The sequence below is a fragment of the Mytilus trossulus genome, chromosome 6 (assembly GCF_036588685.1).
Source record: "Mytilus trossulus isolate FHL-02 chromosome 6, PNRI_Mtr1.1.1.hap1, whole genome shotgun sequence".
Taxonomy (NCBI): domain Eukaryota; kingdom Metazoa; phylum Mollusca; class Bivalvia; order Mytilida; family Mytilidae; genus Mytilus; species Mytilus trossulus.
In genome coordinates this window covers 38534831-38557640 of record NC_086378.1, presented here as the reverse complement: position 1 = coordinate 38557640, position 22810 = coordinate 38534831, and the positions used below count along the sequence as shown (strand labels likewise).

The 22810-nt window shown below is 31.7% G+C and overlaps 2 protein-coding genes across 3 annotated transcripts in view; one reads left to right on the top strand and one right to left on the bottom strand.

Moving 5' to 3' along the window:
• Positions 1 to 11725, bottom strand: part of LOC134721304 (nuclear factor of activated T-cells 5-like) — a 42107-nt gene extending 30382 nt beyond the window's left edge. For both annotated transcript variants that reach the window (XM_063584190.1, XM_063584191.1), the window contains exons 1-3: positions 11468 to 11725; positions 8824 to 8886; positions 1916 to 2836 (exon numbers count right to left, since the gene is read on the bottom strand). In XM_063584190.1, coding sequence (XP_063440260.1) covers positions 1916 to 2787 — 872 coding nt within the window. In that variant the 5' untranslated portion in view covers positions 2788 to 2836; positions 8824 to 8886; positions 11468 to 11725. The remainder of the gene's footprint in view (positions 1 to 1915; positions 2837 to 8823; positions 8887 to 11467) is intronic.
• On the top strand, positions 11222 to 21964 carry LOC134721308 (uncharacterized). Its single transcript, XM_063584205.1, has 2 exons — positions 11222 to 11275; positions 21203 to 21964. Exons 1-2 carry the CDS (start codon positions 11266 to 11268, stop codon positions 21901 to 21903), a joined length of 711 nt encoding a protein of 236 aa, XP_063440275.1. The 5' UTR covers positions 11222 to 11265; the 3' UTR covers positions 21904 to 21964.
• The last annotated feature ends 846 nt before the right edge of the window (positions 21965 to 22810 follow it).

The following is a 22810-nucleotide window of genomic DNA, read 5'->3' as shown; positions in this document are numbered from 1 at the left end:
ATTTTGTTTACCTATACAAGTAAATAAAATTCACTTGTATAAGTATCCTACAAATTTACTTATATCTGTATATTTTTTTTTACTTCTTCAAGTAAATAAAAATCCCTTAAATAAGTAGTACCCTGACTGACAGAAAGAATAATTACTGTAGTTGTTCTCCCCAATCTCAATAAGGTATAACTTTAGAATTGAACTACAAAAAGCAACATTTTATTTTTTTTATCTTTTTTTTAAACCAATATATTACAATAATTATGTTGGTACACAAAATTTTATTTAAATAAAAGACTACTTAAAAATAATTATCATATACTAAATGTCACATTTTAAGTGTTCAGATACATTTACTTTGATTTTAGTGGATAATTACTCATCAATTGATGCGCTCCTGAATTGGAGGAAGATTCTAAAAACAGAACTTTACAAAAAGAATGAAAACTACCGTTTCTCTCCCCAATCTTATGCATCCCCATTGACATTGTTTACCGCGAAAGTTGACCTACAAATTATAGCATCAGATTAAAGCATTGCATGCTGGTGTGTGAATCATCTACACTACAGCTAGACTGGTTCCCGATCGCAATATTAAGTATGTTACACATATATACCAATCTCGTGAGAGAGTATGCTAATAGCTAATACCTGGAACGTAGTGCCGGGGACCAGGATACACTACAGCAAACATCATTAGGTTTACATTAAACAAATTCGGATTTTAAATTAGTATACAAATACTGTGAATCATTTTTATCATGAATAAAGGATATCCCTGTGTGGCATTCCAACTATGACGTCACTAGGTTAGATATATTTTGAATATTTCACGTAATACTGATTTTCCAGACGGTAAAAGAAACGTGTATATAGTGTAAGGGAAAGCTCAATATACGATAATTTCACAAGAAACAGAAGGAAAATGTGTAAAAAATTGTTTAAAGTCAATCTGTTCTTCTTGAGATCAATTTCAGTATGACATTTTGAGGGGGTTTCCAAACTATTAAAACAAAATGATTGACCTCAGGGCATGGAACTCTGGCCAACAACATAAGGGAATTGACTGCTTCTTCAAGCCATCTTTCCCCAAAAATTATTTCCTAAAATTCCAATAAAATACAAAAGTATCACATTGGAAGACTGTTTTTCTTTCTTTTAGACAATACACAGCAAGGTGGTATAAATAATAGAAATCCCATTCAATAAATTGTGTTGTACAATTAACCCTCTATTTCATCTGCTATGCTTGACAAATAATTCATTATAACATCACATGGAATAAGAGCCTACATGTACTGTCAGGATACAAGTTGAAAAATATTCAAAGGTGCTTAACTGTATGGTTAAAATTTCCCAACGGTATTTTTCAGACTTCAACTGCCATGAAATGATATGCAATCTAAAATGTATATGATGGAATATACATGTGTAATCTGAGAAAATGGTATCATTTTTAGTATTGATTTTTAAAATTAGATCATAACCAGGAAGTGAATAAAATAATCTTATTCATACTCAAAACAGTATTGCTCTTTTCAATGCTGGTAATGACCTTTCAGAATTTTCTCAGAATTCATAAAGTACACTGTATGTGCAAATGTGTGCAACCAGATTTAGAAAAAAAATCTGCACTTCCTTTGTGAAAAAAAAATGTATCGAACTTAAGTGAGGAAGTTAATATTTGGTTTGCATTAATTTCCATGTTATTGACAAAAGTACCAGCTTGTGTCCAATATCTGATCATGATTTTTTCTACAAGATGAAAACACTCCTATTTGTTCATAGTTTTTTGTATATTTTTTTTAACCTTTTGTATGTTTCTATAATATTTGCCTGTTAGATGTATATATGATCCTTTGAATTAATTTTCAAAGATGACAGATATTATAGATTTGCATTGACAATCACACAAAAAACTTACACCAGTAGAGTTGTGTTTGTACTTGTTGTATCAGCTCCAGATGGTTTGTTTCCTCCAAACGTAAATATTCCTTGTGAAACTTCAGATCCAAACTTACTAAAACTGAATTCCGCTGTAGAATTGGCCAAATCAGCCTCAAACAACTTGTCAACTGTCACATCCTCCTTGTTAATAGATGAAGGTGCATCTGAGTCTCGTCGGACTTTTGGCACTTTATGGGAATCAGAATCTGTCACAACATAGTCTAACAGTTGTTCAAAGCCATGATCATTTTCATGGTCAAATCTCACACCATCAAAATTTGGTGAATCACTATCATTAATATTAAAACGTCCAGCACGGTCAAGAAGAGTGTATTCCGTGTTAGCAGAGTCCATGACATTGCCATCCGGAGATGATAAAATGGTATCACTTCCGTTGACTGGACTGGATATCAAACTATCCTGCGGACTACATATCCTTGGAATCATGTTTGTTGATACTGGACAAGTTAATAATTGTTCTACATGCATTCCAGAATTTCCTATCGTTGATGTAGTGGGATGAGTGATGGCAGATGAAAATGAAGTTAAGTTTTGACCACTAGATAATAAATTAAAATCACTATCAACTAGATTTGATGTACTACTTATAAATGGGTCACTTAATGGCGATGTACAATGTACACTTTGTGGTGATGATATTTGTGAGTTTGTATGAGGACTGTCAGTTTGGTCCACCTTCACGGTCAATGGATTAGAACAAGTCAAACCTATACATGTAGGACTTTCTGGTGTTCTAAATACTGACTGGTCCTGTTCAGTTGTATCAAAAGGTGAAGAATTCATATCTGGTTGAATTGTGGCACTATAAACAGATGAATTTATATCCATACTACAGCCAATGGATCTTTTTGTGTTGTGAACTTGTCTTTATGAGTTTCTGCAATAAAATAAAACAATATAAGTATAAAACATTTCATTAAATACCGGAAGTCATACAGTTACTTGTACAGCAATCTTTAATTTTCTGAATGGTCAGAAAACTGATTTTGACTTTCATCATGTGACTTTGTCTATATCATGTATATGGTATTGTCTCATTGAAGGTAATGTTCTTGGCTTTAGAATAACTAACATTACATTACCTTACACAAACTGTGTAACAAATGATGAAAAAAACCAGACTAAATAGAAATTTTAATGATAAATATTTAATGATGAATCGAAACACTTTCAAGTAAGGAAAATAGAACATCAGATGTCACAATGTGCTCTTTAAACAGCTCATTTCTTCCAAAATTTTCCACTAATGGGTGCTATGTTCCCTGTTTATTGTAAAGGCTGACAGAATAATGTATTTTTGTCTGGCATGAAATAATTTTTCTAAGTATAGAAATGCAACATGTATTTTTTTCTAATATATTTAACGGTGTTGATCACTTCAAGTCTAAAATTTAAGAGGTGAAAAATTGTTTGAACCAAATTTAGTAGATGAATTCTTTTTCAATTTCTAAAATGGTATAAAAAAAAATTACAAACATTAAGCTTTATAGGTAAAATCAAAATAAAAATATGCATATATGTGACCAATATAATTTTTTTTATCATGTTTATGAAAAGTGCTAAAAAAAATCTGAAAAGACATCACAGCATCCAAATTTTCAAGACATTCTATAAATTCTAGAACATGAGAAGAGATATCATGAGCAGACTTATCACCAAAAGGGACTGATTTTTTATAATTTAGCCAAAAAAGATTGCTAAACTGGAACATACATTTACTACAAACTCCATAAGTAAGTCATATTTACACTAATAAACCCTAAAACTGGTGCTGTTGACACACTTAATTATGTAACAAAAAAAGTGCTGACATCTGCAGACAATAGCCAAACAAAGTCCAGACAACCATTTATTTTAGGATATGGGTATCACTACATGTAAGTGACACAGGGTCATTATAGTACATTATGATCATGTGATTTAAAATAATTAAACTAGAAAATTTGAAAAAAAATCTATTAAATTAGTTTCAATTGCTTGATTGAGATTTATATTAAAGGTTCATTCAAGTGAACTGATCCAAATTTTGCCACTAATTACATAATAATTAATTACATAATAAAAATGGTGCATTCATTTAAAAGATTAATCTTTTATCTATCTATATATATACCTCTTTTATTATTTTCTATGCATTCATAAGAAAGTTACAGCATTTCAATGGTTAGTGATTGGAAGAAAACAAATCTTTGTATTGTGCTACCTTTTAAAAATTGTAGAAATCTTATCTCATGCATTTTTTATTTTTTTTAATCAGACATGAAACTTACATGGTACCCGATTTGATAAATCCAATTGAATATCTATCATGTCTATGTTCTCAAGGTGAAGGATCTCTGACAGATTAAAAATATATTTTTTACCATTCAATTCACCTTGTTCAAAAGTCAAACACCAGCTTAATCAGCTGTTTAAAGTATCTGTGTGATATCTACATCACTATGTCAGTTCACATGTAAATATCATTATAGAGTGATGACAGATGGGATATTAACTGAAATTGACAGCTTTGTAATGGAAATGAAACATAAGACAGGTAATGTATGCAACAGCCTTGAACATGTTTTTACATACAAGATCAATTTGATTAAATCAGTTGAATAGTCTGATGCAAAAAATTCTGTTACATTTCTGTTTTAATACATTTTTACAATCATACATCATGTACATATGAAAACAGAAAAGGTTTTTGTTGTTGTTAAATTCAATGTTGCCTTGTACATACTTCAGATGTCCTCAGTTTCAGCTTACTCTGGATTCATTTATTTTCATGGTTTTCAATTTTCATGGATTTAAAAATTTGTAAGGGTTCCGCGGAACCCAGTGTCTCGCCTACTTTTGCTGTAAATCACAGGCTCAACAAAAATTAGGAAAAAAATCAATAAAAATATTCCTCTTGATACTATCTTTTGATTGTAAGAAGCTTCTGTCCAAGTTTGGTAAAAATCTAGGATAGTTAATGAATCTAATAAATGTTTTGAAAACTTTAACTGCAGACTGTATGAAGTATTAACTGGAAGAAAATCTAAGTCCATTTAAAAGTAAAATACAGAAAAAATGGAGTTATCTTTTTACAAAATTTACTTCTGTATACTATTTTATGATCATAAATAAGCTTCTGTCCAAGTTTGGTACAAACCAAGGATAGTTTAAGAAAGTTATTAACATTCTAAAAACTTTAACCACAGAGTGAATGTAATGTTTCCCCACAGAAAAACTAAGTCCATTTAAAAGTAAATAAAGAAAAAATGGATTTTTTTTTTTACAAAATTTACTTCTGGATGCTATCTTATGATCATAAACAAGCTTCTGTCCAAGTTTTGTACAAACCAAGGATAGTTTAAGAAAGTTATTAAAATTCTAAAAACTTTAACCACAGAGTGAATGTAATGTTTCCCCGCAGAAAAAAACTAAGTCCATTTATAAGTAAAATACGGAAAAAATGGAATTTTATTTTTACAAAATTTACTTTGGATACTATCTTATGATCATAAACAAGCTTCTTTCCAAGTTTGGTACAAACCAAGGATAGTTTAAGAAAGTTATAAAAATTCTAAAAACTTTAACCACAGAGTGAATGAAATGTTTCCCCGCAGAAAAAACTAAGTCCATTTATAAGTAAAATACGGAAAAAATGGAATTTTATTTTTACAAAATTTACTTCTGGATACTATCTTATGATCATAAACAAGCTTCTGTCCAAGTTTGGTAGAAATCCAGTATAGTTTAGGAAAGTTATTAAAATTTCAAAAACTTTAACCACAGAGTGAATATTTGTGGACGCCGCCGCCGACGACGGAAAGTAGGATCGCTTAGTCTCGCTTTTTCGACTAAAGTCGAAGGCTCGACAATAAGGAAACTTACATGTTTGTGGATATTTGATTTCATGCTTTTGTTAAAATCTGCCTACAAGCTTATTGAGCGTTTAGACAATTGGGTGTTCGTTGAACATTTAATTTTGTGGTTCATCTACAGTGTATTCCCACGAAATCCATGAAAATTGGTATCCAACGAATAATAATGAATCCACAGTATATACATGTAATACAAAGTATGCTTTATGCTGTATAAAATGAGATGTAGCATGATAGACAATGAAATTATCCAGCAGAGCCCAAGGAATGAGACAATGACTATAGGTCCAAATTCGGCCTTCAAATATGAGCAAAACTTCATAAAAAACTCTTAAAGGCCAAGATTAAACAAATATGAAAACTAATATCTGACCCCAAGGCGCCAGTGTGGCACAGATAAGCGACACTGTCAAGTTTGCATTTATAATGTGACCTGTCATATGTACGTCCATTTCCACTTTCCTATGCTTAGTAAATGACCTTAGGGCATACCTGTCAACCTGTGACGATGAAAATGCAGGTCATGACCTGCATTGAAGAATCAAATCTCAGGTCATAACGCGTACGAAATTTTTCGAGCTGAATTTCAGTATTAATGGTACATTTTCTTATAATGTATATCAAAGATACCAAAACATCAATGCATGCTCACTTGGTTAAGTCATTTTAAATCCTATTAAATATTATTTCATTGCACTTTTGAGGATTTTTATAAATTTGTAACACAGTCTTATGTTCTCCACTTTTTGTAAATACAAGAATTTATTCTTCAAATGTAATATTCAAAAATGTTTGAGATACTGGCTATGTTGCCTATAAACATTTTATCATTCTCACTATGAGGAAATTTGAGTATAATAAAATAAATGGAAGTATGAATGTAAAAAATAATTTTCATTTTTTTTCTCAAATATTGTATAAAGGTATAAAAATAATGAAAAGTTATTTTCCAATATGTATTTGAATTTTATATTTTGTATGATTTTATCTTTTTCACCCATAAAACGTAAATATAAGGAATAATTTTGAATGGTGACAAATAAGGGGAAGTAACTGTCTAGTTGAAATATGTTTGTAAACGAATACTGCAATTTATTTACGACCAAAAGCTAAGGTAATTGGTTTTAATTAACAGTGTGTTTGACACCAAAGCTGTCAAGTGAAGCCATGCACTTAATGGGTCACTTAATTTGACAGTTTAAATAGCTAGATGATCTTCCTGTTCATGGAAGAATTACGAATTTGCCGGTATGTCAAAGAAATATTACTTATGAAATCAATCTAAAGGCTAAGAAATACGGGTGAAATCAGGTCATTTTTGGAATTCCCGGGTTATTTCAATGACCCGGCGGGTGTCCCGGGTGATTCCTCAGAATTGTTAAAATCTCGGGTCACACCCGCAGAATACGGGTCAGTTGACAGGTATGCCTTAGGGCAAATGCTGACAGCTATACATTTCCATCTTCCCATGCTTAGTGGTTTAAGTTTTTACCAAGTCACTGGATTAGAAGGAAAACATTAGAGCCCATTGATATGACCTTCGAGCAAATCATTTCTTACAGTAATGTAAATGTTCAAACTGCAGCTTCCTCGAACTGTGTCAGAGTATAAAATTAAGAAAGGAAATGGGGAATGTGTCAAAGCGACAACAACTCGCCCAAAGAGCAGATTATAGCCAAAGGCCACCAATGGGTCTTCAATGTAGCCAGAATTCCCGCACCCGTAGGTGTCCTTCAGCTGGCCCCTAAAAAATATGTATACTAGTACAGTGATAATGGACGTCAAACTAAACTCCAAATTATACACAAGAAACTAAAATTAAAATTAATACAAGACTAACAAAGGCCAGAGGCTCCTGACCAAGGCTTCCAAAATTTTTTTGAGCCAGCCGGACATTTTATTTATGATCCCGATTTTAATATCTAATAAGATCTAATAAGACTACGTCACAAAAGGCAATTATGGTAATCAGATGGCTATCCCAATGATTGACATTAGTCTAAATAAAAAAAAAACGATATTAAACTTTACTTTGATATGCATTCAATGTTTTGAAGTAAACTGTTAAAATTGGCAGTGCTACATTCAAAGTGTACACATCCGGAGTCCTGACTTGGGACAGACGCAAAATTGCAGCGGGGTTAAACATGTTTTAAACATCTCAACCCTTTGTTTGAAACAGACAAATCTGTCAAAATCATACTGAATCTGTATAAGGCATTTCTAATAACACAAAAAGACTAAACTAAAGGATGTACTTTGAGTAGTCAATATATTATAACTGACTTTTAACATCCCTTTAGGGCATTGTACCTTCAAAACAAACATTACTAATGAAGCACAAAGGTATGCAAAGAGTACTAATCAATAAAGTCAAATGCCAAAGATAATAGTCAACAATGAAGGTCATTACCCTCCAAAAGTATTACTTGGTTTACAATATTATAGCTGTCATTCAATTATAACTCTATATGAAGTAAGTTATATTTGTCCTTGCAGAATATGGATTCATTATAAAAACCTGTTACATTTGTAGCAAGATCACATGCAAATAAATAGGAAAATAAAGAAACCTGAACCACATGAACTGACCGATATCTCTTGTAAGATGTCATGTGATGTCTGTGTATACATTCAGTGAAGCCTGTCTAATCAGAACTGGTCAAGGATTAAAAAGGTTCCTTTTAAATTACAAAGATTTGGATATAACATATTAAATTATTCCAAAATAAGTTTTGAAGGATTACAACATATAACTCTTGTTTGATCCGGTTTGACTAATTCAAAAGGTGTTTATAAGATTATTGATTAATTATTGTTCACTTAATTAGAACATACATGTGAAGTAAATGACCTATCAATTAAGGTATATAATTCCTGATACAATTGTTCCAGATAATAATGTAGAAAGATTTTTCCTACCAAGATCTTCATTAACCATTCCTTTTGCTTTGAATTATTCCTTTATATGATCTTTTATCTGTAAACATTCACCAATGATATCACTTACCCAAACTAACCAGGTGATCTTCATATTTCATCTAGGAAACTGGTTGCATTGTGTTAAATTTATCTGCAAAAAAAAACAAAAAAAAGATTAAATACATTTATTATTCTGACAATTTACTACAATTTACTAAACTAAAAACTCTCTACCTTGAAACTTGTAGAAACCACACCTCTTATTTATGAATTCATTGCTTTCTAGTTAATAATTAGACTAAAGTTTGGTGAATAATTACATTTCTTACATCATTAGGCTGTAAATAAGCCTAAAAAATATCTACTGATATATCCATAAAGACAAAAAAATACACAGTTTATAATTTGATAGCCATTTTGCATCATTCAAAATTCTTTAGTAAGAGGTCTGGCCTTCTTTCATTGTCGTTGAATTGCTGAATTTCAATTGGATATCCACCTCTAAGCTTGTAGATAAAATATCATATTAGCAATACTCAGATTTGTTTGCAAAAAATCGTATCTGCTAGACTTCTCAACTTTAAAATGTGCAAATCTAACTTATCTGTTAGATTTATGGGTAAAATGTACTTTATACAATAATCAATATCACTTCATTAATCATCTTTGTCAATACAGCTACCATAGTTGTCTATGCACTCTTATATTTGCAGGTAACCATTATGTAATTCATTTCTAATCAACGATAGCTTCAGAATTTTTCATAATGGAGGACTGCCCAAAGCCCAGACAGACTCCATTTAATATAAAAAAAAAAGAAGATGTAATATGGTTGCCAATGAGACAACTCTCCACAAAGAGACCAAAATGACACAGAAATTAACAACTATGGGTCATCATACTGCCTTCAACAATGTGCAAAGCCCAACCCACATATTAATATTATCAGCTATAAAAGGTCTCAAAATGACAATGTAAAACAATTCAAACAAGAAACTAACTGCCTTATTAGTGAACAAAAAATGAATGAAAAACAAATATTATAACACATATATACATGTATACAAACGACAACTACTGAATTACAGGCTCCTGACTTGGGACAGGCACATACATAAAGAATGTGGCAGGGCTAAACATGTTAGCTGGATCCCAACCCTCCCCTAACCTGGGACAGTGGTAAAAGAGTATAAAAGAAGAAAATCAGTTGAAAAAGGCTGAAAGAACTCATTAGATGGATAAAAATAAGATTGTTTCATGAACAGTCTTTCTAATTCTAATCAATACAATTCAACCAAAACAAAATGACTCATCCTTCGAATTCCATCCCCTTCATGTACATTCTAACCTTAACAAGTTAAGTCTTTACTCCATTGTTCCAGGTAAGGTGAGGTTTAAGTGCTAAAAAACATGTTTGAAGCCTGTCATATTTTATAGGTGCCCGTTATTCTGTGGTTGTTGGTTTTTGTGTGTATTTTTTTTCATTTATATTTTTGTCTTTATTCAGGATGTTGGTTTATTTTGTCTGAATAGTTACACATTTAATTTAGTCATGTCAGGGCCTTTTATAGATGATAATAGCATAGGGTATGGTTTTGCTCATTTTTGAAGGCAGTAGTGATTTATAAATGTTTTAATCTGCAACAATTGGACTCTGTTGGATAGTTGTTTCAATGGCAATCATGCTAGTTTTAACAACATGTCTACCTTTTCCTATTTATATACATGTACATTAACTACATTTGAATTGTTTTACATTGTCTTATTAAGGCCTTTTATAGCCGACTTTGCTCATAGTTGAAGGCTGTATGGTGACCTATAGTGGTTAATTTTTGTGTCATTTTGGTCTTTTGTGGATAGCTGTCTCATTAGCAATCATACCCCACTTCTTTTTTATACATGTATATTGATATGTCCAGCAATTATGGAATTATCTGAATAGTTACTTAATTTGAGTCTGAGTTGTTGTTGAACTAACTAACCTCTGTAACTAATGTTTCTATAAAGTTATTTATATAATAAAATCCAAGTCTCATGCCACAAAGAAAATTATTTGTTGTATGTAAATTTTGTGGTCTTGATACAACAAAAGCAATTGAAGGTATATTACATGCTATTTATCCCCAATTACTGGACATCACACCTGTTGCAGGTTCCCGTATAAGATTTAACATCTGCTTGTTGTATGTCATAATGAGGTCAATAGTTCAAACAGGACAGATTATTGGGTCAAGCTGGACAGCTTTCCAAATAGCAATAAGGTGTATCTGTCCATGTATCCTAATTATTTTACAAAATTTGTTGTCTCCGACATTACTATTTTTTATAATAAATTTATCTAAAATACATCTATATTGCACAATTAATTTACTGCCATAGCAAATTCATTTTATTTATTAAATCTAAAAGTTGTGTGCAAGAGTATGTCATAACTCTAATAAAAGCTGAGGTACAGATGACCCCAACATAAAAGGGAAATTACCTACTATTCGGTTGCACTCGGCTCATTTCGCCGATCACATGCATCAAGATGAATGAACGTAAGAAAATATTAGTTAATCCATCTTCCAACACCACTATTCCCGAAACTTTTTGAATATTCTAAAAACTTTACACTACCTGCCTGTCATACAATGATTGTAACAATATAATGAAATCTTAAATGTAGGTTAGAATTTGGCAAATATAAATCAGAAATCCGCCATGTTGAATTTTAATCACCAAGGTCCTACCTTGTTAAAAGAGATTTGCAGCAAATAAACAGTTGATTTATTGTCTTATGATGTTTAAACAAATGTTGGCATTCTTATGTGTTCCTATGTGTAACTTTGTAGTACTCCTTTTTAATGTCATTTGTTAGTTTAATATAAACACAGGAGCTTTCCTTTCTTTTGTTTCCTTTTGCTACGACTTGTTCGGGATGTTTCTAGACATAGCCACGTTCATTGCAGTGATTGAAGGCTTGTTGCTTTTCGCAGTTTTCATTGGTTGTTAAAAATAAACTGTTGACGTATTTTCATAAATTCGGTTAATGGTTTAAGGCTTTAGAAATGTGTTTTTGCGTTTGTCATTTTGTTTTGTATGGTCTGCTGGAGACGGTGACACGCAATTAAAATATACTTTACATAAGTAATAAAAAAATGTAATAATCGGATGCCTCTGTCCCAGCTTTTCTAGGAATGTCAGCAAAACATAATTAAATTATTCGGAAAAAAATATGACCAAAGGTTGTACAAGTGTGATATCTTTCTGAAACACATTATTTTACGTAGATTTCAACTTATTGTACGTATTTCAGAATGTGCGATAATCATAGTTTACAATGCTAAAACGATGATTTCTGAGTACGTGATGATCTCGAAAGTATAGCACGATCAACGACGGTTTTATAAGTAGTCAGAGACATCTAAATACGGTCAGAGACATGATACGGCGTATATATCAGTATTTCAGTATAAACGGTATTATATGTCTCTGACCATATTGTCAAAGCAAGACAATGAAGAACCCGTCGCGAAAAGAATGTGGGATATATAATCCTACATTTGAAGAAGAAAAAAACATTCATTTAAGAAATAATTCATGGAAGCCATAGATTATTGGAAATTTACACATGGCCTGGGCCGTGATATTCGAATTTTATCCTGAGCGTTAGCGAGGGATAAAATTAACGAATATCACGGCCCAGGCCATGTGTAAATTTCCAATAATCTATGGCTTCCATGAATTATTTCTATTCTAATAGGACAAATACGATCATTAAAAAAACTTTAGCGAGGGCTGGTGAAGCTGTGTGTGTGGCTGTTCTTTTTTACTCCCTGTTAGATAAAGCTCAAACATTCTAATAGATCCGTAGCTTGCATGGATTATTTCGTAAACAACCGCTGAAAAAAACTTGTTTCATTCTCAAAACCAACAATTGTCATTTTGATTTACATGTTTTTCTCGTGAGCTACCGTCAAATCTAAAGTAGACATTTCGTAACTAAGGAGCCGCCATGTTGACATGCTGAAACCAGTAAATATGCGAATAATGCAATCGAAAAGAAAATCAAACAAAACCTACCTTGGTTATCAATTTTAATACAATAGTAAACGATATTTTAATAGTTTACGTAACAGAAAACTTTCAACTCTAGCGTTTTTATTTTTATGACGTCATGTTTTGAAATGACTTAAATGCGCCCAAAATATTAATAGACTTTCGCGGAGTTTTATTTTATTTTTATTTTGTTGGTTTCTCCAATCTCTTGTGTATTACTTCTTTTTATTATGCATCCGAATAAGAATAAAAGTGATTTTGTCTTTTTTTATTTGCAATTTTAAAAACAATAAAATCGACAAAGGGTTTGCAAATAGGTTTCAATACATGTGGATTTACGTGGGAAGTATATTGTAACAGCCATTATTATGTACACCACGGAGTCTGCGCTAAGTATAGATATATCGAGAATTTTACCACAGTGTTGTTTACAAAGCGAAAGAAGCACGTCATATTAGAATCCGTATCTATATATATACTCGGATTGGGCACTGCATGGACTAACGAGGGGGGCAAGGGGTTTAGCTGTTATGCTGTTATGAGGTGGGCAAGAGGGTCCCAATAACAGCAAAACAGCAAATTGATTTGGCTTATAACAGATAACATTGAATTAAAATGAACAAAAACAGATAACAGTAAATGAAATATTAAAATAAGTTGGGTCCTTGACAAATCCAGTATTTCTTATTACGGGTATAATCCTTTGTAGTGAATTCCATTTTCTATGAACATGGTTTTTAGAATCATGTATCTAGATATGTATTTGGTATATAGTCCTGTCTGTTCGTCATCAACATGTCGGACATTCACTCAAACACTCTTTAACCAATTTACATAAAACTTTAGGAAATTGATATGTCCATTGACGTGAGCTCCCTTTCGTTTTTTTTTAAATTTTAGATTTTAAATTTCTGAGTAATGGGGTTTTATTAGCTGTTTATTTGTTATATAATACTTTTTTTCAGCATTTATTTTTGTACAGTTATAGAATCTCACACATGCTGGTAATTTAAATAGTGTGTAATAAAATGGAAATGAGGAATATGTCAAAGAGACAAAAATGATATCAAGTAAAAATTCAAGGGCAGCTATGGTATCAAAGTAGGTCTAATTGACATAGTTCTTGTGTTTGTTGGTACTGAAAAATGACATGAAAGAGTTTGAATATATATATTCGCATTCTGACTTTTTTAAATGCCCATTTAATGAGGTGTGTGAATTTTTCTGAATAAGACTATGAGGCAAAGTTGTATATATAGGGTAGAAAAAAATCAAAAGCACCAATTATAAGCATGTCAAGCATGCAATTTATCAAGTACCTCGAACCAATTTTGACACTCCAAAAGTACATTATTCCACTATTTTCAAAGGCCTTATTTGAACATTTTTTTCGTATCAAGTCGAATACATAGTTTAGTAGTGGGACAATGGCTTGTATACTAAATAAATCTTTGTTTGTAATGTGCAGCTTCGGAACCCAGTACATGGTGGGAACTTTCATTGTACGATGTATTTGGTTCTGCTTTGAAAAGAGCTGAGTCTATGAAACATATACTATAAGGATAACTGGTTGTAAGGACCTAGTCATCAATTGAGATCCTTGTCAGATATTTCTAGCCATATGTTTTCCTTTGTGTCATATTAAAAATTGTTCTAATTTAATATGTTCGTACGGGAAACAAGGAACATTATCCTCATACAAATAATAAGATACTTCTAAATAAATGTTCCAAAAAAAAAAATGGAATGTATTACAAGGGATAATCTTAAGATATACTTGAATTGTACTGGACCTTACTTCTGTGATGGGTATATGTTAATGGAATCCTTCTCCGAATACGGGACCAACATATTAGTAGTGGTAGACCCCAATGTCCAATGAATGATCTTCAATTTCTACCGAAAATTTGGCTGTCAAAAAAATGCTTACATTCCAATTTTCAATAACAGTTAACAGCAAATGCATTATCACAATAACAGATAACAAAAAAACTAAAAGCCCAATAACAGCTAACAAAGAATAAGACAATAACAGCTAACAGCAAATATATTTTCAGAATAACAGATAACAAAGAATTAAAATGCCCCATAACAGAGGGGGCAAGGGGTTTAGCTGTTATGCTGTTATGGGGCATTTTAATTCTTTGTTATCTGTTATTCTGAAAATATATTTCAGCAAAGTTTCAGGATAACTGCTGAAAACATTTTTGTGTTAATAGCTGAAAACTTTTTTACTCGGAAACGTAACATCTTAAATTTATAAAAATTGAAAGTGACCTAGCTCATGTTAATAGATGAAAACAATTCACCAAAATTCCTTGCTTTATGAAAGCATGTTTGAGATATTACTAGTATCAGAAAAAAGAAAAAAAACACCAATTTTATTGAATAAAAAGACATTACCCAGAAACTTGAAATCTAAAATTAAAAAAAAAAAAAAAAAAAAAAAACCCAAAAGGGAGCTCACGTCAATAGATATAAACAATTTCCCAAAGTTTAATGCAAATTGGTTAAAGAGTTTTTGAGTTAATGAACGACTTGTTGACAATAGACGGACAACAGTATACCATAATACGTTCCGTAAACGAGCGTATAAAAAATATTATAATATATTGAGCAGTAATTTAAACACATTCTAGATACATAAATTAATACTTAAAACATAGTCATAGTAGATGGAATGCATTACAAAGGATATCCGTAATAAGAATTCGAAATACTGATTTATCAAAGTAAAAACACAAAAATACTAAACTCCGAGGAAAATTCAAAAAGGAAAATCAAAAATCAAAAGGCAAAATCAAAAGTCCAAACACATCAAACGAATGGATAACAACTGTCATATTCCTGACTTGGTACAGAATATATATACGGTGTTGGTGTTAATTTTGGTAACGTTATTTTGACGTTATTTTTCATGTATTGTATAAATAACGTTTTTTATTTCGTGCAGCTCAATCAGACAGCATAATTCATATGAGCGGTTTGCTTGACTTGCTACGTATAGAACAGAAATGCAAAAGCGGTACATATTTTTTTAAGTACAGTTAAATTAAAACGGAAAAATGATTCCTTTAAATAAGTATCCTCTTGGAGCAAAGATATTTTCTGGGAAACAAGTTATTACAACTTATATTAATCCGTTTCCACTTTGAGGGTACGAGTGCTTCCTTGTAGCATTAGCCTGCTCTTTTCGAAATCTAAAAGGTTGACTTTTATGTGCAAGAGACGTTGCTCTCTCTTAACACGGGTCAGTCATTTATCGCCCCCTTCCGACGGACTTTCACTGTTTCACAAGACCATCAACTCGCACATGGTGTCAAGGGCTAATTCTTTTATCCGCTTTTGATAATTTCCGAATAAAAATTTAATTAGTTGAATCGTTTGTTTCATTGCCTGTATTAAATGTAAAAAGAATCAACAGTTAAAAACAAATTCAAAATTAACCACAACAAAATTAATTTAATCAAATTTGCCAATTTCATAAAAGAAATTTAATCTCAACTATGAACAAGAAAACAGATGGGCGCAGATAATTTTAGCGAAAAACTACTAGGGGACATTTTAGTGCAGACATTAGAGCCCATTTTAGCGCAGGATTAATCCATTCAGCTGTATTTTCGATAGCCCATTTTAGCGAAAACTTTCCTAGTTGAATAATACTAAAACAACGAGCATTAATTTATGCTGGTTTAATATTAAAGTTGTATGTATATATATTTTCACTTCGGTTCATCATGGAAATAAAAGTAATTCTATAGTTGTCACTCAGCTATTTACGTTTTTCTTGATACTATCATCAAATTGCAAACAACAACATATATATAAAAATGCAATGTACAGGCTAATGTGCACCACAATCTAGACAAGACAAAGAGAAAAATCAGTTCCTACTGCAACTTTATCAACAGTATTGTACTGATTGTGCATGGGTTTTCTCTTCTAGATCTCGCGAATGGGTCTTAAATTTGTTTTTTAATAAAAAAAAAAGTGTGCAAACAAAATAAATATTGAAACAAATATATAAAGAAAAATGCACGGATGAACTTAAGGATGTTTCATTAAATAGAATTGAGAATGTACCAAAGAGACAACAACCGACCATAGAAAAAAACAACAGCAGCAGGTCACCAACAGGTCTTCAATGTAACGAGAAATTCCCGCAGCCGGAGGCGTCCTTTAGCTGGCCCCGAAGCAAATAATTACTAGTTCAGTGATAATGAATGCCATACTATAATTTCCAAATTGTACACAAAAACTAAATTAAAATAATACATTGTATGTGCCCATCAAAATTGATAAAGAAGCATGCCAGCATTTTTGTATCCTTACATGTTCCTAGAAACACACTTTCCATTCTTTCTGATTTGAAAATGTGCAATATAAATTGATCCTTTTTCTATTATAATCGTTCGTTCAAAGACACCAGGTGCCATGCACTGAATAGAGAACATTCAAAGTAGTCCCCCAAACTGCCTCAAATAATTGATAAAAGGGGAGGGAGAGGGTTTCAGAAACATTAAGCCTGTTAAGAAAGTTTTGAATAAGCTTTCAAAGACATATTTGTCGCTGGACGTCAGATAAACAACGAATCAATACACAAAAAATGCGCCAATTTGGGTTACGCAATGTTTCAACCAGTATTATTCTCATTATTATAATTAAATCATACCATTGGTAGAGAAATTCACAATTTGTTATATCAAATTGACAATTTGTTATATCAAATTGACAATTTGTTATATCAAATTGACAATTTGTTATTTCTAATTAACAATTTGTTATTTCTAATTAATAATTTGTATATCAAATTGATAATTTTTTATACCAAATTGATAATCAATTATATCAAATTGATAATTTGTCATATCAAATCCATCATCTGTTATATCAAATTCATAATTCGTTATATCAAATTGGCACGTAACGGCTTCCGCAATTTTCAACGTTCTACATGTCAAGTTTTACAGAACGTAACGTCAAAACAAGTAAAAAAGCATGGTGTGACATTATGACTAGACAAAAGTAGCCGTTGACTGTGTCGTTAATACTTCGGACATGTGATCGAAAATGGGTTAAAAAAAAATCCTTGAACAGTAGATTTTAATGTTATATAGTTTTTTTTTGTGCTATTATAATTTCAAAATTTTCCCCCACCAAAACTGTATAATATGACTTATCATACTTGTAACAAAAATGTAAAAAAACGGCGTTTTGTGACATTTTGACTAAACAAAAACCAAGAAGATCGCGTTTATTTTTTCTTCAATATTTACTCTTAAAACTTCGACACAATTTTTGTTCATACACTTAAATAAAAAACTATCACGTTTAAATAAAATTTCATATCGTAGAAAAGACTGCAACTGCCTACTACTTTTCATAAGACACTTAACAAATACGCCAAAACGTCAGAAAACGGCGAGTGTGACATTTCAACGGATTTAATAAAATGAAAAATTTAGGAAATAATTTAAACAATACTTACTAATATAAGACATAGAAAGTTGTATATTTATTGTATAATTTTGACACAAGAAGGGTGGATATGTATATTGTGGTTTGGATCTGCAGCATTCTTTCGAATTCTGAAGAGCTCCAAAAAATATGCGAGATTTTGGTTTTGTGACAGAAATACAAATTTCAAAAAATCATTAATTCTGCCACGATCTTTTGAAATGTTGTGACAAAACTTTTTATTTATTCTTTCCTTTTAATATACGGAATTAAAAGACATATCATTTTTGGAATATTCTATTTGAATAACCTTTAAAAATCACTCTTAACTTCACCCCTATCCATATTTTTTTCAATTTTCGGCTTGACCACAAAACAAAGTGAACTTTTCGTCCTGGTCAGACGCGTCCAGTTATCGATGACGTCTTAAAGAAAACACACACCATTAACACCAAAGACTACTCTTGCTAGAAGTACAACTTTTTTTTTTAAATAAGTTTAAAAATTACAAGAATAACTTCAAAGCAAAGCTAATCATATCTCGCGGTGTTACTTGTCTACACGCTCAAAATCAGTGTTATTGGGGATCATTCGAGGAACAAAATGAATAAAAGTATTGATTTTAAGGCATATTCCATTTCTACTTTTAATTACGCACATTTTGATATATACATTTATATAGTTATCAATTCCAAAACTTCTTACACATGCATTAAAGGCGAACTGGATTTGCAAAACCCGTATTATCACCAACACCGTACGCGACGTCTACAGGCATTTTCTAATGTAGAAAATGGTGGATTGAACCTGGCTTTATAGCTAGCTAAACCTCTCACTATTATGACAGTGGTATCAAATTCCATTACATTGTCAACGATGAATGAACAAAGCAAACATACTCAAAGAGTAAAAATGTCAAAAATAGGGGTACAGCAGTCAATAATGTGTTATCATCCTAATATCACAGTAAAAACAACAAATGTAACGAAGAAGCACAAAAAGGCATACATCAAATTTAACATACTAATTTTGTTATTCTTATACGACTTAATTTATGTATGTAAAGACCGAATTATTTTAATATTTCATTTATTGTTATCTGTTTTTGTCCATTTTAATTCCTTGTTATCTGTTATGAGCCAAATGAATTTGCTGTTATTGGGACCCCCTTGCCCCCCTCATAATATATTGACTATAAGAGACATCGAAGGGCCGTGTACGCTGTTTTATTTTAGCGATATTTTTTTTCAGTCGTTGTCATAAAGCGGGAGGTTTGACTAGCAACTAAACCAGGTTGAACCCAGCAATTTTCTAAAATGTCCTGTACCAAGTCATGAATATGAACATTAATGTCAAATAGGTCATTTCTATATATACATGTATTAGCGGTGTTTTTCTCCCACTAGTCAGTGTTCCCCCAGGTTGTTCGTTTGTTTTTCCTTATAGTCGAAGTATTTCCCTCGGTTTTAGTTTTTAACCCAGATCTGTTTTTCTCTTCATCAATTAATGACCTTTGACCATCGGTATACTACTAGGCATTACCTATTACATTCTGTATATTCGAAGCATGAATTATATAAGTTGAATAGCTGCCATTGAAGCTTTAAAGGCAGTGTAGGAAAATACTGTACCAGGGCAGTGGCATGACAAAATGTGAAAACCAACGATTTTATGCTAAATCAATGAATAAACGAAAAAAAGTCAAATCCAAGGACAAGCAGGATCTGGCAGTCACTTTATACAGCATTTAAAGTCACTAACATATAAAGAACAAACAATACTATCAAAATCAAGTGGAAAGGTATGGACACATCTGATCACGGTCCGATGAAAAAAGAAGACAAAAGACACGAAGTACTAGATATAAGAGTACCGAAATGCAGTAAATTTTAATGCTAGTTCAATACCAAAAACAATATCAGGAATAAACAATATTTTCCCAGAATAAAATGATTATCAATCAGTACAAATTCAACGTTTTAAAAAGAAAACTATGAGTGGTCATTCATGTCAAAATAGCGATCATCTCGAAGCATTTTCCATCTAGATGTATACCTTCTTGAAAGCATCAAGCAGAGATATATGATACTATAGTCTCTGGCAAAGTATCTCCAGACATAGCACACAAGTATCAAGATACATTGTACATGTAATTAGGTATATATCAAGGAATTGTATATTTTATTAAATATAAAATTCCTTAGGTACATGCAGTTCGTACTTCGTTAAAGTATAGCTAGATATTGTATTCTGTTATTATTTTAATCAATGGAGCCTGGTTTCTTTTTTTTTTATTCTTCTGAGTAGGACATTTCGCACAATGTGTCAATAAAAGCATCCGAACTCACCCATGATCGAGCCAAAAGTCTGAACATCAGGTCCGGTGTTTCAGCTGTGTATGAAATATAGTCCGGCTTTGTCAGTGGTCTACTCATAGTCATCTTTGCATTTAATTTTTCATGTTTATTATAGTACCAGTTCTCTGAAAACATGTATATTGTTTGAGTAACATGTAAATTAATATAAAATAATAAGTTCCGCTATGATTGCCAATGAAACAGCAATTCATCTGCAAACAAATAACAAAGATGTTGCATGTCGCCGAACCTCCTTAAAAACGACACCCCATAGCAGGATTGCTGCAGGAACATATATATTAACTTAGATATACTGTTCCCAGTCAATTTTTGTATTATATAATTTAAAACGATAAAGTAATTCTTACATAATTTAGATAACGTGGTGAGATAAATTTGTAGATTTTTATAAATATAACTCTGGGCTAATGTTTCTGCGAAAGGTTGGGTTTCAAGTTCGAATTTATAAATTTCGGGTCGATTTTCAGATATGCCCGAATTTATTGTATTATTAACGCGCTAAATTAGCGTAGTTGCCCAGGTATGAACGATGGAGTATTTATATTATGTTTAGGGCATTGTAATACAGTTTGTAAATTATCTTTATTTCAGAGGTACACATTTCTTCAGAAGATGTTCGAAAACGATTCAGTAGATATGACATTAGACTGAAGGAAAAAATCAGCACGCCACCGGTTTTTGACAAGGCAAGTGTTCTTGTTCCACTATTTCGACTGGATAGGGAATGGCATGTTTTGTTGACTGTTCGTTCTAAACATCTACGTTCTCACTCGGGATTGGTTGCTTTTCCTGGAGGAAAACAAGATTCCGACGACCTTGATGACATAGAAACGGCCCTCCGAGAGGCAGAAGAGGAAATTGGCCTTGATCCAAATGAAGTAGATGTTATTTCGGTGCTTCCAGGGTCATTTGTCCGACCAAATGTTATGGTAACTGTTGTAGTTGGTATAATTCCTGGCAATTTTAAGCCTGTGATAAACGAGCACGAAGTTCATAAAGTGTTTAGCCTACCACTGAAAAGGTTTCTTAATGACGATTTTACAACTCAAGAATTTGAAATTTCTGGAAACCAGGTTCAAAGTTATTTTTTCAGTGACGAGGTTGATGGAAACACAATCATCACATGGGGATTTACTGCATCGTATTGTATATATTCTGCTATTATTTTGTATCAAGACTATGAAAAGAGACATTATGGGTATTCTGATAAATATGTTACCCTAGATTGTCTTTGGCCGGAAATTTCATTTACAAATTACTTTCTTACTAATTATAATTCTGCAAAATTATAGATGTTATTATGCAAACAAGTAAAAACAAAATATTATAAATATATATATATATATAAATAAGCGGAACTTTATTATTAATCAGTTATTTTTTTTAAAAGATAATTATGGCGAATTATCAAATGAAATAACGGATAATCTAAGATATCTTTGTATGAAATAAAAAAAATCAATAATTAATAAAGAAAATGCAATTGAACATTCTTTATTTTATTTTTTCAGACCTTCTTTCTTTTATTCACAGTGCTGCTACATCTAGAACTAAATTTACAGTCAAATACATATGTCTCATTGATATTTGAAGTACATGTAGTGCCCAGTCCATAGATAGGACATGCAGTCACAATAACAGTCACTTTAGGACAATGAAATGAATAATACCAGATAGACATGTACCGGTACTACTTACAATTATTACATATATCAAATATAGTTGACCTATTGCATATAATGCATGAGATAAGGACAATACTTTGGAAACTAACATGCATTGTCCAACGAGCTATGATAATGAGGTCAAAGGTTAAGATTATACCTATCAGAAAAACATATACACCTTACAACTATTTCATGGACCAAATTTAGGTGATCTTCTCAGTGCATATAGTATCTGAGAAACAGAACAAAACACAAAAAAATATATTGAACAAATAATAATGAAAAAAACATGGTCAAGGTCAAGGTATGGATTGTAATTCCTTTCTCACATACTGTGACTTAAGTGAGACGTAATTGAAAATCTACGAGAGAGAAATAGAAACAACATTTTCCTTTTATTAGTATGTGGTGACTTTAATCTTCTAGATACACATTGGACCTTATATGATACACACAGCAATCAAATACCAACATATAGATTCATCAATTAGGATGACTGCATACCTAAGCGTCAAACAATTGGTGAACAAAC